Here is a 17653-nt window from a genome sequence, read left to right as displayed (position 1 = left end):
ATGCGAAAAGGAGAGTGACAAATCAGGGATGATATCTAGTTTGGGAGTCAGGGTATCTAAAACAAAGATACTGCCATCTTTGGTAACAGAAAAAATAGGAAGACTTAGAAGGACCTTGGAGGAAAAATTCAGTTTTGGACATTTTGCATTTAAGATGTCTATGGCAGACCCAAATTAAGATATCCAAAAGACAGTAGAAGATCTAAGTCTGAAGATTAGAAAAGAGAGTGATTTAAAAATTTCACCCTCATTCTATACATGGATACCATTTTATAATTACTTGGATGGAAAGATGCCTTGGAGGCAAGAGAAAAAGTTCTTCAATCAGATTCCATAGTGATCTTCTGGGTAAAATAGTGTATCTCTTATCCTACTTCTTGACAATGACCAGTCTAATAGAAGGCATGTACACTTTTGTCAAGACCCTCCAATAGTTGATCAATATCAGTATTATTTTCTTAAAATAAAAAATGTATCCTATTATATTAAAGAGTCTAATCATCCACACAAGAAGTTTTAACATCTTAACTAACTTAACTAATATTCATAATACAAAATTAGCTTTAAGCAGTAATTCTATGTAAAGTAGACAGGCACACAAAGAATCTCTGGGTAGCTGTTATGAAATTTGCCAAAATCAAAGCTGGCAAAACAGTCAGTGTGATTTTATATAACTGGCATTTAAAAGCCTGTTAAGGAATAACAACTAAATTCAGCCACATAACCATTTGGTAATACTTTTCCTTAGAAACTGGCAAATCTAATGAGCCGAATCAAATGAAATAATGAAAAGAAATGGAAGCCTTTAGTACCTACCTCAAAATCAAAAGTATCTCCTAAAAATGTAACTACAAAACTGGTTCACCAAGTTCTATGAAAATTTAAAGTCAAGAGCAAGCAAACTTTAGGAAAAAAAAAATCAAAGATCCTCAGAAACATTTAGATGGTTCAACAAATCAGTGTTTAATGAGAATTTAATATGCCCCATTTTTTAAATTGGTGTTCAGTCATTTCAAACAGAACTCCCATTTTCTTGACAAAGAAACTGAAGTGCTTTGCCATTTCTTTCTCCAGCTCATTTGACAGATGAGGATACTAAGGCAAACAGGGTTAAATGATTTTCCCAGGATCTGAGGTCACATTTGAACTCAGATATTCCTAACTCCACGCCCAGTACTCTGCCCACTGTATCACACTACCTAGCTGCTTCAATGCCTCTCCCAACCCCATACCACTTTCCAAGTAGGCTTGTATAAAATTCTTTAATAGGATACTTAGAGAAACTAAAAAGATCTTCATAAACTTTATTCAAAGGAAGTACAAATCTATACAATTTGATGCTTCTAATTAGTAAATAATTACTCCTGGTCCTCATGCAACACTACAGAAGATTGACACAAACTAATGTATATCCTGAGATATAACCCAATTAAAATCAATGACTACAGAAACATTAGTTAGAAAATATTGTTTAAAACTTTAATAGTAAGTCTCTAATTACCGTATATACTCGAGTATAAGCCGAGTTTTTCTGTCCAATTTTTGGGCAGAAAATCCCCTCCTCGGCTTATACTCGAGTCACTGGATAAAACATGTGTAAATATCCCTTTGAATGCCCCCCCTGCTGTGTAGTATACAGCGCGATTTTTGGGTTAAAATTAAGGGCCTCGGCTTATACTCGAGTATATACGGTAATCTGAATATATTGAAATTTATTATTTGGATTCGATAACCAAATATAAGTAAAATGCAAGTATCTTATGACCATTAGGATTTCAGAATTTATTTATAGTGATAAATAAAATGTCACTGAAATCCCTTGCTTCCTTCAAGGAAAGTAGCTCAAGGGCCATCTCTTTAAGAAGACTTTCTTGATTATCCAAGTTGTTAGTGGTTCCTCTTTTCCCAAACGTTTATTTTATTTATCTTCTACATTCACTCATTTGTAAACATGCTTTATTGTCCTAGTGAAATGCAAATTACTTGAAAGTAGAGGCCATCATTTTTATATTTGTATCTCCAGCATACCACACAGTACCTGACATATAGTAATAATGCTTAATAAATGCTTACGATGCTATTTTCATCACAAATTTCTTAAATACCAAGATAGTTAATTTTTTCAATAATTTTAAATTACTTGACTCTAAACAACTCTTCAAGCAAGATTTTGTTTATTTTTCTCTTAGCAAAGGCAAACTGTTTAATCTGAATCAGTATTAGACTCCTACCTAAACGAACCTCATATGAGTATTTTCTCCTCGAAATACTTAAAATAATAAAATTATTACCCTTCTTAAATTCAAAAATATTTTAAAAAACATTCAATGTTATTTCTTAATGCTAATATGGTATTTATAAATTACTAAAAGCTGACTTAGAATTAAAGAGCTTTAAACAGAAATCACAAAGAAAATATATAGTATTTTCTTCTTTTAGCTTCCTTCTGATATTACACAAATCTAAGAAATCGTATTTGTTATTATTTTCATATGAAAACAATCTTATGCATGAGTGAGCAACAGTAATTATATCACAAGACAAAAGCTTTTAAATTTAAAAGCTTTTAAATAATCCTAGAATGTCAATCTCAGTTAAAACCCTTTATAACTGAGAAAATTAATCAATTTACTTTTCAGTTAAAATACCTATATTCAATTCATAAATAACTAGATAAAGTACTGAATTAAGCACTTAATATGTGCTAAGCTTTGTGTTAAACACTGAGAATACATCTAAAACAAAGATAGAGCTTTGCTTGATTCTGTTGACAAGAAATCAAGATTCATCCCGATCTTCCCAAGTTTCACTGAAACTTTTTATTCATTTCTTACAGTACAATAGTATTCTATTATATTAATACATTATAAGTCATCCAGCCATCCCCAAATTAGTGGACACTTATGTAATTTTTCATTCTTTGGCATTACTAAAAAATTATTATTTTTGTACATAATGAACCTTTTATTCTTTCTTTGATCTTTTAGGGATACATATCTACTAGAGCTCTTTGGGTACATCTCCCTAGTATTTCCAAGAGACAATTACTCCAAAGAGTTTACAATTCCCTTCATCTTGGCCAGGATGTTATCTGTAAAACCGTAACACTTGCTCAGAAAAAGTGGTCTCTCAATGTACCAATACCTCCTATATCCCTTTTCCCCCAAGTTCACTAGGATGCACTTCTACAGCTTGGATTGGGACTATTTCATATCCCCCAGTTTCAAATCCTCCCTTTCTGCTATATCACCCATTCTTTTTTGACTGAAACCATATAGCTGTCACAGCTGAACTCCTTTACTTTTTGGAATATAATATACCCATTCTGTTCTACATTAGGTAGTGGGTACAGAATAGTTTTATGCTATTTGAATTTCCTTTCCTTTATATTTGAAAGTCTTTTTCCTGGTTGCAAAATCTGCAATTACAGGAACTTTTAGATTATGTTCTTTTCCTTTTTTTTTTTTTTTTAAACTTCTCTTCTGTATCACATTCTTTTCTACTTCGCTATTTTTTTGTGTTCCAAACCTGAAGGCTTTTTTCTTCTGCATCCCTGAAAAACTTTCACGCCAGATAACAATTTTTTCTCATAATTCATTTTAAAACTTCCAAAGCTAAAAGTTCTGATGAGTTCCAGAGTATGATTTGTACTATTCTTTTATGGATTTCATCTTTCTTTTGAACCAGTCTGGCATTTCTTATTTTTTGTGCTTTGCTTTATTGGGATTCCACAGAGTTTTGTGTTTAATGAAGCATTGGTTCAATTTGCCTTCTATTTGTTGAGAGCTATGTATTCTTTTTTTTAGGTTTAATAATAATCTTTTCTTCTAGTTTAAGGATATTCTGTTGATTTGCCTGCTTGTGCTCTGGGTTTTAACTGGGTTTTCTCCCTTTTAAAATCTTTAGGATTTCAGTGTTTTGTTTTTTGCTTATATTCTACTGCTTTTTCACTTATTGATTCCTTTTCCTTTGACAATGGCTACAACCCTGGGGATGGACTACAGAGCTTAGCACTCTCCCACGACAGGGTTTTATGGTTCCCTGACCTAGGTTGATGCTTTAACTAGTTTCTGAGGCAACAGAAAGAACTGGCTCTAGATGGATTCCAGTCTCCTTTTCCTTAAACCACACACATTGGCCCTCTGCCCCTTGGCCCTAATTCTTTCTTTCTTTGGCTAGGCTCAGTTACTTTTCATAAGGTTGGGGGTAGGGCAGGGAAGGTATTCCAAACACACTCACTGTTGCACAGGGGATCCTTAACCTTGAGATTACCTTCAGCAAAAAAGCACCATGCTACCCATACCTCAGAAGGTTAGCAGAATTAATGATTGCTGCTTATTACCAGTGGTGAAGTGAGTAGGGAGGGATGAGGAATGCTACAACAGAAAGAGATCACAGTGTTTAGTCCTAGGCACAAACCCACAAGCTGCTTTACGCCCATTAAAAGATAGGAGTTTCAAGATAAACTCATGAATTTTCTGCAAATCAAAGAGTAGAAACAAAAGATATAAGAATAAAGGATTTTGAATGCCAGAGGAAAAAATGTAATTTTTGAAATGCTATATAACTCAAACAAATATAGTACAAATACTACTTAGCACTTTCTTTTCCCTTTTCCTCCCCCAAAGTTGACTGAAATACTGGAACTATATCTTCCTGACTTCAAGCTATTTTGGATAGGCATAAATTGAAACCTTTAACTCAAACCCTACCAGTGTATTAACTCATAAAACAAGTCAAATCTGACACATGACATTATCAATAAATGCATTTAATGAAAACAAGGTAAAGTTAGGTAAATCAAGGACATAAAAAAAAAGCAATAACATTTTTGACACCTATTTCACTCCAAATGTCAGCCAGGAACATTAGTATGCGCCCACCAATTTTTTTAATTCCGCGTAACTCCTGACACTAATGTTACCTGTCAATAAGAGCAAAATTAGGTAACACTAGTTTTTCAACATAAGTCTTCTCCAACATTCTCTCCACCTCTAAGAACATAACTGATCCTGCCAAGAAGATATGGAACTTTCACACAACGTGTTATTAGAATAGCTATTATAGCACAAAGTACAGAGAATTAAAACCATTTCTGCTAATCATTCTCTTTTCTCTTCTTTATGACTCCCCTTTATCTCAGTTATTAGAAGATTTTCCCTAGTATTTTACCATATCTCCTTAGAGAAGCTTTACACTGAACTCAAGTTCAGTGGGAAGACAGTTCTTCCTTCAGAAAAAAACACGTCAAGCTACATAAGGATATAAAGAAACATGCACACTGATAAGGGTAGTGAGGGATTGAAAACAAGTTGATAAAAGGAACCACCATAAATAGGGAAGCTTTTTCTGGAATCAAAATGCAAGTAAATACATTGAGGAAAGGAGCAAGATCAAAGAAAAAGGAGATAATTTGGAGGAAAATCTTTACGAGTATAGGACAAGGAATATTGAAATGATAACTAAGACAAGATATAATGAGTAATGGAACCAAGACTGAAGGATGGGTGAGAATGAGATGTAATGGGAAAAAAAGGCTAAAAATTACTCTCAAGATTCTAGTTTTGGGGTAAACAGAAAGTAGAATTACATTCTAATTGAAGGTAAAGTACTGTATTGATGGTCAACATTAGAGGAAGAAATATCAATAATTGCACAATAAAAAATCCTAATGAGAATTTTATGTTTAACTTATGCTGGAGAATATAACCTGTAAATCAATAATATAATCTCCCCTTGGGTCAGTTTTGTCTGTATTCTCAAAGTTGAGCACTGAGCTTTGTATCATGCTGGGCACTCAGTATGTGATAAACTGAATCAACTCCAGACATTTGGGGAAAATGGGCATATTCAAACAATTAATGTAAAGTAAAAGAAGTTATAAACTATAAGATGTCTAAATATTATCATGCTATAAGCCGTATTGAATGTGGATAAATTCAGAGCGACATCAATCAACGAACATTTATGAAGCATCTTCTATGTGCCAGGCAATATGATAGGCTGAGAAATAAAACAGCCTCTCCTTTCAAGAAGGTTACTTCCTACTAAGGCATGGGAAGAATTAAATAAATTAATTAAAAATAGTAAACAGAACAAAGAAAACAATGCACTTAATTATTATACAAATATAAACCAAAAGAACTAAAAAAGAACCTGAACATTGTGTTGTTATAATTAAAGCGATAAGAAAATACAGCTTTTTTCTTTTTGTTGAGACAGAAGAATTTGGATGTGGAACATTACAATTCAGTCAGGTGTGGTTGATATAACATTTGTCTTTGTTGAACTTCTCAAAAAAAAAAAAATCTTTGCTTCAAGAGAATGCTGGTTGAGTAGGGGATTGGGAGGGACAAATTTGAATATCAATGGAACATGAAAACCATGACACCAATAAAACTTATTTAAAGTGCACTTGAAGGTGAGCTCTAAAGGCAAAAATATGATAAAGATAAATTAAATAGGGAAAAAAATTTCTTCTACTATGCAATGACTCTAATTTTACTGAACTTAAAGGAATTTAAAGAAATGGTACTATCAAAAATGCTTATTCAAAAGAAGTGGTTCTCTAATCTAAAAGCAATGACAAGCACTTTGTTGAGAATATGATAATAAACCTATTTCAACATAAAAATTAATAAATCTCCAAAATGGATTTAAACTCTAATATAGGAGAAGTAGATAAAATAGACATCTGTCTCTTCTTGTATTTTTGTATCCTTTTCTGGCTTCACAGCTTTTTTTTTAAGATTCTTTTTTAAGACCTTAGTCATCTTGTATTGTTATCTCCATGCACGTATGCATGTGACGTTCTGATGTTTTTCAGTTCCTTTTTCCTTCAGTCACTTCATCCAGTTCTTCCTCCGTGACTATCATCTCAGATTCCTATGTCTATTCTTTTTAGGCACTACTCACAAAGTGGGCCCATCAAAATCTCATCAAAACCAAGCCTACTCATTGACCCACACTTAACACCGTACATCAAGACAAGGTCAAAATGAATTCATGACTTAAGCATAAAGAATGAGATTATAAATAAATTGGAAGAGCATAGGATAGTTTACCTCTCAGACCTGTAGAAGAGGAAGGAATTTATGACCAAAGAAGAACTAGAGATCACTATTGACTACAAAATAGAAAATTTTTATCATATCAAATTGAAAAGTTTTTGTACAAACAAAATTAGTGCAGACAAGATTAGAAGGGAAACAATAAACTGGGAAAACATTTTTACAGTCAAAGGTTCTGATAAAAGCCTCATTTCCAAAATATATAGAGAATTGACTCTAATTTATAAGAAATCAAGCCATTCCCCAATTGATAAATGGTCAAAGGATATAAACAGACAATTTTCAGATGAGGAAATTGAAACTATTTTTACTCATATGAAAAGGTGCTCCAAATCACTATTGATCAGAGAAATGCAAATTAAGACAACTCTGAGATACCACTACACACCTGTCAGATTGGCTAAGATGACAGGAAAATACAATTACAATTGTTGGAGGAGATGTGGGAAAACTGGAACACTGTCATTATTGGTGGAATTGTTAACGGATCCAACCATTCTGGAGAGCAATTTCGAACTATGCTCAAAAAGTTATCAAACTGTGAATACCCTTTGATCCAGCAGTGTTACTACTGGGCTTATATCCCAAAGAGATATTAAAGAAGGGAAAGGGACCCACATGTGCAAAAATGTTTGTGGCAGCCCTGTTTGTAGTGGCTAGAAACTGGAAACTGAGTGGATGCCCATCAATTGGAGAATGGCTGAGTAAATGATGGTATATGAATGTTATGGAATATTATTGTTCTGTAAGAAATGACCAGCAGGATGAATACAGAGAGGACTGGCGAGACTTACATGAACTGATGCTAAGTAAAATGAGCAAAACCAGGAGATCATTATATACCTCAACAACGATACTGTATGAGGATGTATTCTGACGGAAGTGGATTTCTTTGACAAAGAGAAGATCTAACTCAGTTTCAATTGATCAATGATGGACAGAAGCAGCTACACCCAAAGAAAGGACACTGGGAAATGAATATAAACTGCTTGCATTTTTGTTTTTTTCCCCAGGTTATTTATACCTTCTGAATCCAATTCTCCTTGTGCAACAAGAGAACCGTTTGGTTCTGCACACATATATTGTATCTAGGATATACTGTAACCTATTTAATATGTATAGGACTGCTTGCCATCTGGGGGAGGGGTTGGAGGGAGGGAAGGGAAAATCAGAACAGAAGAGAGTACAAGGGATAATATTGTAAAAAATTACCCTGGCATGGGTTCTGTCAATAAAAAATTATTTAAAACAACAACAACAACAACAAAAACAAGCCTACTGCTTCTAGTTAGATGAATGAAAAGTGAAACAGGAGGTCATTACACCTTTTTTTTCTTCATGGTTATTAGTATAATTAAAAAACTCATGGGATAGTTCTGTCAAACTTTGGATCTCTGAAGCCAAGATTCTACTTTTTGGAAAAAATGTTGAACAAGATTACTGCATGCAAATTTATGATACAGAACTATAAGTTAATAAGTGCATTAGCAAGAATATAATCCTAGGGAGAGCTAGGTGGTACAGTAGATAAAGCACCAGCCCTGCAGTCAAGAGGACCTGAGTTCAAATCTAGTCTCAGATATTTAATACTTTCTAGCTGTGTGATCCTGGGCAAGTCACTTAACCCCAATTGCCTCAGCCGAAAAAATAAACAAAAATAAAAAATACAATCCTAAAGAGAAATAAAAAAGAAAACAAATTGTTGTCACAGCTGCAGCACACAGTCCTGTGGACAGAGTCCTAAAAAAAGAATTACAACATCTAAAGCCCATTTTTATTCAGTGAAAGATCAAGGATGTTACACTGTCTGATATTATGTACAATCATCTGTAAAATTTGGATAATAGCTGCAGTAGCAGCTTCTTATAGTTTTGTAAGAAAAAGCACTTAGTAGATCAAAGAGTATACAGTTTGAGCATAGTTCTAAACTTCTTTCCAGAATGGCTAGATCCATTCACGGGTCCACCAAGAATGTATAAGAGTCCCACTTCTCCCACATCCTCTTCAACATTGGGGATTTGTTTTTATCGTTTCCTTTCTTCTTAGTCAAAATGACAGGTGGATAGTGGTATCTCAGAGTTGTCTTACTTTGCATTTCTTTGATCAATAGTAATTAGGAGCACCTTTCCATGTGACTACAGATAGTTTCCATTTCTTCATCTGAAAATTGTTTATTCATATCCTTTGATCATTTATCAATTAATTGAACAATGGCTTGATTTCTTATAAATTTGAGTCAATTCTCTATATATTTTAGAAATGATGCCTTTATCGGATCCTTTGGATGTAAAAATGTTTTCCCAGTTTATTGCTTCTCTTCTAATCTTGTCTGCATTAGTTTTGTTTGTACAAAAAAATTTAATTTAATATAATCAAAATTATCTATTTTGTGATCAATAATGATTTCTAATTCTTCTTTGCCACAATTCCTTCCTCCTGCACAAATATGAAGGTAAATTATCCTATGTTCTTCTAATTGGTTTATAATATCATTCTTTATGTCTAGATCATGAACCCATTTAGACCTGAGGTTGGTATAGTGTTAGGTGTGGGCCTATACCTACTTTCTGCCATACTAGCTTCCAATTTTCCCAGCAGTTTTTGTCAAATAGTGAATTCTAATTCCCAAAGCTGGAATCTTTAGGTTTGTCGAATACTAGATTGCTATAGTCACTATTCTGTTCTGTGAACCTAACCTATTTCAATGATCAACTTTTCTATTTCTTAGCCAATACCAAATGGTTTTGATGACTGCCGATTTATAATATAGTTTTAGATCTGGTGAAACTACACCACATTCATTTGCTTTTCTCTTCATTAATTCCTTTGAAATTCTTGACCTTTTGTTCTTCCAGATGAATTATGTTGTTATTTTTTCTAGGTCAGTAAAATAGTTTCTTGGGAGTTTGATTGGTATAGCATTAAACAAATAGATTAAGTTTAAGGAATATTGTCATCTTTATTATATTCGCTTGACCTATCCACAGTCACTTAATATTTTTTCAATTGCTTAGATCTGATTTGATTTGTGTGGAAAGTGTTTTGTAGTTTTACTTATATAGTTCCTGACTTTCCCTTGGCAGATAAATTGCCAAATATTTTATATTCTCGACTGTTATTTTAAATGGAATTTCTCTTTGTAGCTCTTATTGTTGGATTTTGTTAGTGATATACAAGAATGCTAATGATTTATGTGGATTTATTTTGTATCCTGCAACTTTGCTAAAGTTGTGGATTGCTTCTAATAGTTTTTTTAGTTGATTCTCTAGGTTTAGTTATCAAACTGTGCATACCATCTTTGACCCAGCAGTATTTCTACTGAGATTATATCTCAAAGAGATCTTAAAGGAGGGAGAGGGACCCACATGTGCAAAAATGTTTATGGCAGCCCTCTTTGTAGTCGCAAGAAAATGAAAACTGAATAGATGCCCATCAATTGCAGAATAGCTGAATAAATGATGGTATATTAAGGCTATAGAATATTATTGTTCTATAAGAAACCACCAGCAGGATGATTTCAGAGAGGCTTGGGGAGACCTACATGAACTGATGCTAAGTGAAATGAGAAGAACCAGAAGATCATTATACATAGCAACAAGACTATACGATGATCAATTCTGATGGACATGGCTCTTTTCAACAATGAGCTGATTCAGGACAGTTTCAATGATCTTGTGATGAAGAGAACCATCTACACCCAGAGGACTTGGGAACAGAATGTGGATCACAACATAGCATTTTCATTCTCTCTGTTATTTGCTTGCGTTTTGTTTTCTCTTAGTTTATCTTTTTCTTTTTTCCTTCTTGATCTCATTTTTCTTGTGCAGCAAGATAACTGTATAAATATTTATACCTTTACATGGATTTAACATGTATTTTTTAACATATTTGACATGTATTGGACTACCTACTAGCTAGAGGAGGGGAAAATTTGGAACAAAAGGCTTTGCAAGGGTCAATGTTGGAAGAATTACCCATACATATGTTTTGTAAACAAAAAGCTTTAAAAAAACAAACAAATAAAAATGTATATTTTGAAGCTTTAAAATAAAATTTAGTAAAGATTTGCTGACAGGACATGTCAAGAAAAATTCTTGTATACAATAAATGCTTGTAATAGAAGTCAGTTTTCTTCACTTTGGCTTACAACATTCTATAAAATTTAAACCCAAAGTAACTAATCTTTAATTAAAGAAAAATAGTTTCTATTTCTTTAGTTTGGTAATTCTCTAGACACCTAAAAAATGTTAAAAAAAAAAAATCTACTATCTGACAAATACTTTTGCATAAACATTATAAGAAAGCAGGAAATATTTACCTAGTTTTCCACTGGCCTAAAAAAAGTTTTATGATTAACAAAAGGAAAAAGAAATATTCAATATACTAAGAAACTACTTATAACAGGCCAGTTTTTTTTTTCTTGGCCAAAAAATTAAGCAAGATTCTTATTATAGCTCTGTGAACCAACCAAGAGGGACAAGAATAGTTGTAATTAATAAAAAATTATTTTAATATAGAGTAACATGAAGTTTAAATTTTCCCCCATTATTCCCTATCCTATTATCATTCAATGAGCCAATAAGAGGATTCTCAGACATAATATTTAAGTTGAATTTCCACTTAATTGGTGAAAGCTGACCTACAAATTACAAAAGTGGAAGAGTGTTACTAGTTTAATAAGCAAATTATTAGTAAATGAGTTACCACCAAATACCTGTGGTTTCTGACTTCAATACACCTTTAGCAATGTAGTTTTTTTCATTCACACTTTAATATAGGCTATCACCATCTCTAATCCAGATTATAGCAAATGGTCTCTGTAAAATCAATCTTCTAATTTCGACTTCTCATACCAATCTATCTTATATAAATATATATACATATGTATGTTTATACACTGTTTGTTGCTAGAGTGACTTTCCTCACAAATCTGACTACATAACTCCTTTACTCAAAATCTGGTGTCTTCCAATTGCCTCTGGGTAACAATATAAAGCAGCCTTGTAAAGGGCTTAGCAGACCTCAGAGCTACCAGTCTTCCCTGAATATACCCTACATCTAATAATATAATTTATTTACTCCTCTTTAGCTTTACAACTTTGTCTCAAACTAACTTTACAACATCATAGGTTTTATTCTCTCTCCTTCCCATACTATGTTCTACCAAAACCCCACATTCTACTTTGACATCTTTTTTCAGGCCACACCTCATTCCTAGAATGTACTCCTTTACCTCTACTTTAAAAAAACCTTTCTCTTTAAGATGCAGCTTAAGCACTAACTTTTACACGAACTGTTTCTCCAGATTCCCTCAACTACTATTACCGAGTTTAAAATCACTATATATGTATATACACACAAACATATACATATATACATTTATATGTGTATATACATAGCTACTTCGTATATATGTGTATTCAATTTATATTTATGCTGAACATATTTTCTTATGTATTTGTTTTCCACCATTAAAGAATGTAAATTCCTTGAAAATAGGTTTTGTTTCATTATTTGTACTTCTATTTTTAATGCCTTCCTTGGCACCTGGCATACAGAAGGAATTTAGTATTTGAATGATTTGATTTCACCTTTAGATATTAAGTTATTTATGAACTTAACAAAAATTTGCTAACTGATCAGACAAGGATTCTTAACTTGAAATCCATGGACTTTAAAAAAATATATATTTCAAGAATCATATTCCAATTTGATTGGTTTCCTTTGTCATTCTATGTATTTTACTTTATGCATTTAGAAACATTATTCCAAGAAGTTCAAAAGCTTCAAAAGGCTGCCAATAAAGTCCATAAAATATAAAAAGGTCTAAAACTCCTGACCTAAGACAGTTACAGAATATATACTCACACTCTGTTCTACTGCAATTTTGAGACAAATTCACCAAAGTATGGATTTCCCCCCCAAGCATACTCAAAACAAAAATTGAAACAAAGAAAGATGTACAATTAGGGAGGCAAAATGTTGCTCTGCTAAACAAATGTTTTACCAATTCTTCATCATAGCACTTGCCCTGAATTTTAGAAATTTAAATTAATTTTCCACTGTAAGTTTTTAGGATATATCTGTTATATCAAATAAGATATATCTTCATTTCATTAATTTTCAACTCCCACCCAAAATTCTGTAATTTAATATCTTCTAAAGTTAAGAGGTTTCTTTGTCCTTCTCTATTATTAATCTTCCCAATATAAAAACAATAAAGACTCATACCTTGTGTTGTTCAATAGCATCTATCCATTGTTGTCTATGATCTGGATCCTGAGCTCTTAGATACCAGACACTATCATTTACACTAATATCAAATCGGCATTCATCAAAATCATGAGGCTGTAGAGGAAAAGGTAGATAGTGAAAATCAAAATTCATTAATCATTACTATGCTTCATATACAAAATGAGAACAGTAACTTTTTATACCAACACAAATAACTTGTACTAAGTAACTCTTGATTAAGGCTCTACACAAGGATGAAAAATACAAATACTCAACTCTAATTTCTCCCAATTAACTCTTCTGCTATCTGCTGACCTCCATTTAGAAAACAGGGTAATAACTACCATCAAGTTTAATATTTTGGGATAGTTGTTCTCCTGACTCACTTTCTCCAATAATATCTCATTTCACTCTGTTACTAACACAACACCAACATAGCTTTATTAAAAAAAAAAAATCTGAATTTGCTAAAGTAGTTAAGAATAATTATATGATTTTTAAAAATAAATCTTTAATAGAAATAAAAAAGGACTTCCTGACAAGATGACTACTTGAATAAGAGGCAGACTTCCTAGGGCTCATAACTCTTCTAACAAAACACTGAAGTTCCCGGTAGGTCAAATAATAAATGAGCAATAAATCAAATGAAAAACTAAACTCCAGACTTGCACAATACAAAAATATAAAAATTATTTAAAAGCCCTAGGGCAATATAGGAAAGCCTCTTCTCTGCCATGCTTACCCCTACCTAGGCTTTACAAGCTAGAGACAGGTAGATGTTTTTATGTTGGAAAAATCTGAGATGCCCAGAGGTAGGCAAGAGTAAAGGGTTTCCCAAAAGAATCAGAAAGGTAATCAGAAAGACCCAAGGACACCAAAAAATCTCTTAAGACTCTTTTTAGAGACACATCCCAGAGAGGGCTCTAAATCTCCAAGATTAGGGGATAGGAAGGTAAGGATAAGATAAGAAATCCAAGATCTTAGTAAAGACCAAGTACATTTGACCTCCTACTTCACCTAAAAACACAGAAAGGAAAAGAGCCTGCCCTGAACATAAAGACCTAATTCATGAATGAAATCTATAAAGATGAGTTGATCAGCACTGATCAGTTTCAAAAATTACTCTAGATTTAGCAATCCTCTAAAAGTAGGGAGTATTAACAATAACAACTCAGGCAAAAACTCAAATTAAAAAGTGGATTTTTTTTCCCACAAGGACTTATATGACTATCTAGATGAAATAAAGACATAAAATGAATAACTTAGAAATTGGTTCACCTTAGTTTAAAAAGGGAATTTCTGAAAACCACAACAGACCAAAAAGAAATCAAGGACTTCATGAGACAAGCAATATAATTATCAGACTTCTTAAAAACCATGATTTTTAGAAAAATCTCAGATAATATATTTTTTTAAAATTTTTATTTAATAATTACTTTATCTTGACAGAATCCATGCCAGGGTAATTTTTTTTACAACATTATCCCTTGCATTCGTTTCTGTTCTGATTTTTCCCCTCCCTGCAGAAAAAGCATTTGATAAAATCCAACATCCATTCCTAATAAAAACATTTGAGAGCATAGGAATAAATGGACTTTTCCTTAAAATAGTCAGGAGCATATATTTAAAACCATCAGTAAGCATCATATGCAATGGGGAAAAACTGGAACCTTTCCCAGTAAGATCTGGAGTGAAGCAAGGTTGCCCACTATCACCATTATTATTTAATATCGTATTAGAAACACTAGCCTCGGCAATAAGAGTCGAGAAAGATATTAAAGGAATTAGAGTAGGCAATGAGGAAACCAAACTATCACTCTTTGCAGATGATATGATGGTATACCTAGAGAACCCCAGAGATTCTACTAAAAAGCTATTGGAAATAATTCATAATTTTAGCAAAGTAGCTGGCTACAAAATAAATCCCCATAAATCCTCAGCATTTTTATACATCACCAACAAAACCCAACAGCAAGAGATACAAAGAGAAATTCCATTCAGAATAACTGTTGATACCATAAAATATTTGGGAATCTATCTACCAAAGGAAAGTCAGGAATTATATGAGCAAAATTATAAAAAAGTCTCCACACAAATAAAGTCAGACTTAAATAATTGGAAAAATATTAAGTGCTCTTGGATCGGCCAAGCGAACATAATAAAGATGACAATACTCCCTAAACTAATCTATTTAGTGCTATACCAATCAGACTTCCAAGAAAATATTTTAATGATCTAGAAAAAATAACAACAAAATTCATATGGAACAATAAAAAGTCGAGAATCTCAAGGGAATTAATGAAAAAAAAATCAAATGAAGGTGGCCTAGCTGTACCTGATCTAAAATTATATTATAAAGCAGCAATCACCAAAACCATTTGGTATTGGCTAAGAAATAGATTAGTGGATCAGTGGAAAAGGTTAGGTTCACAAGACAGAATAGTCAACTATAGCAATCTAGTGTTTGACAAACCCAAAGACCCTAACTTCTGGGATAAGAATTCATTATTTGATAAAAACTGCTGGGGTAATTGGAAATTAGTATGGCAGAAATTAGGCATGGAATCAGATAATATATTTCAAGAAATCAAAAATCATTTAAAAAAATTTGCACAAACAAAACCAATACAGTCAAGATTAAAAGAAAAGCAGGAGAGTGGGGAAAATTTTTTTTACATTAAATTTATCTGAAAGGCTTTGTTTCTTAAATGTATAGAGTCACAATACTATAAGTAGCAACCCCATTTATTACATCTGTTCTAAATCAGTATTGATTAGAGAAATTAAAATTAAAACAGCTTTAAGTACCACATTATACCTATCAGATTGGCTAATATGAGGGAAAATGAAAATATTAATATTGCAGAGATGTGGAAAAACTGGGATACTAATGCCTTGTTGGTGGAATTGTGAAATGGTCCAATTGTTCTGGACAACAATTTGGAACTCTTCCAAAGGGGTATAAAAAGTACATACTTTTTTTACTCAACAATACCATTACTAGATTGGTATCCCAAAGAAAAAGGAAAAGAACCTATATGTACAAAATAGTTACAGCAGCTCCTTTTGTAATGGCAAGAAATTAGAAATTGAGAGGATGTTCATCATTTGAGAAATGGTTAAACAAGTTGTCTGTCGTGATAAAATACTATTGTCCTATAAGAAATGAGGAGTGGGATAGATTTAGAAAACTCTCAGAAGACTTATATGAACAGATGGAAATTGAAGTGGGAAAAACCAGGATAATACTGTGTACAGTAACAGCACTACTGTATGATGACGAATTGTGAACACTTCAGTTATTTTGATCAGTATTACTGATCTACCTTATGAAGGTCTTATGATAAAAAATGCTATCCAGCTCAAGAAAGAGCTGTTAATGTGAATATATGTTTTGCAAAGCTGCAGATGTATAATCTATATCAAATTTTTCGTCTTCACAACAAATGGAGGAGGGATAGGAGAAAGAATTCAGAACTCAATTTTTTTCCAATTAATATAAAAAGTAAATAATAATTTTTAGGGAAGGTGCGGGGTATTAGTGTGCCTAGCATTTGTTCTTAAAATCTATTATAAATTTCCCATACATACATTTCATACCTTTAATCAGAAAAATTTGCTACAAATCTCCAGCTGCCCAACTTCTTTTCCAACTAATTCAATTAATTATTTCTTATTTATTCTGTAAATAGTTTTGTAGTCCATATTTGATGGACTTTTAGTAGATTGTGAGCTCCTTGTGAATAGGAACTATATTTTGCCTCTTTTTGTATTGCAGTAATTAGCATATAGTATTTAAGAAATGTTGATTGACAATAACTTTTCCAAACAGCCATATTTGTGATTCATGAACCCTATTAATTCCAAATAACCAAACTTGTAGGAGATTTAAAAAGTTAAAAAACAAAAAAACCAAACTATTACTGATGAAGACAATGTAATATATCATAAACATAATAGCTGCATAATATTTAAAAAGCAGCCAGAGAACTCCAATTTTAGATAAGTAAAACAAATAGCAAGAGTAAAGAATATTTAAGTACATATCCTAAATTACATTGGTACCCACAGAATATTACAAACCAAGAGGAAGACATCCAATATTAAGTGAACTTCCTCTGTAGAAGATATATGGAAGAATATATGTAAAACTAGCATAGGATGAAATAACATAAATGGATTGCAATCTAAACCACTAGAAAACTCATAAGCTCAGATTTAAGAACTGATAGGGACCTCAGTGCCATCTAGTCTAAACACCTCCTTTTTTAGAGGAGGAAGTTGAGGCACAAGTAGATTAAACGATTTGTCTAAATTCACATAAATAATGTATTAAGAGGTAGGATTTA

The 17653-nt window shown here is 32.5% G+C and overlaps 1 protein-coding gene across 2 annotated transcripts in view; it reads right to left on the bottom strand.

Annotated features, from left to right (window-relative positions):
- The window catches only part of CERT1 (ceramide transporter 1), a 144095-nt gene that overhangs the window by 97336 nt on the left and 29106 nt on the right, over positions 1-17653 (bottom strand). For both annotated transcript variants that reach the window (XM_051992131.1, XM_051992122.1), the window contains exon 3: positions 13302-13418. In XM_051992131.1, the coding sequence (XP_051848091.1) occupies positions 13302-13418 (117 nt within the window). The remainder of the gene's footprint in view (positions 1-13301; positions 13419-17653) is intronic.

Source organism: Antechinus flavipes, chromosome 1, assembly GCF_016432865.1.
Source record: "Antechinus flavipes isolate AdamAnt ecotype Samford, QLD, Australia chromosome 1, AdamAnt_v2, whole genome shotgun sequence".
Taxonomy (NCBI): Eukaryota; Metazoa; Chordata; class Mammalia; order Dasyuromorphia; family Dasyuridae; genus Antechinus; species Antechinus flavipes.
This window is presented reverse-complemented; position numbering and strand designations above follow the sequence as displayed.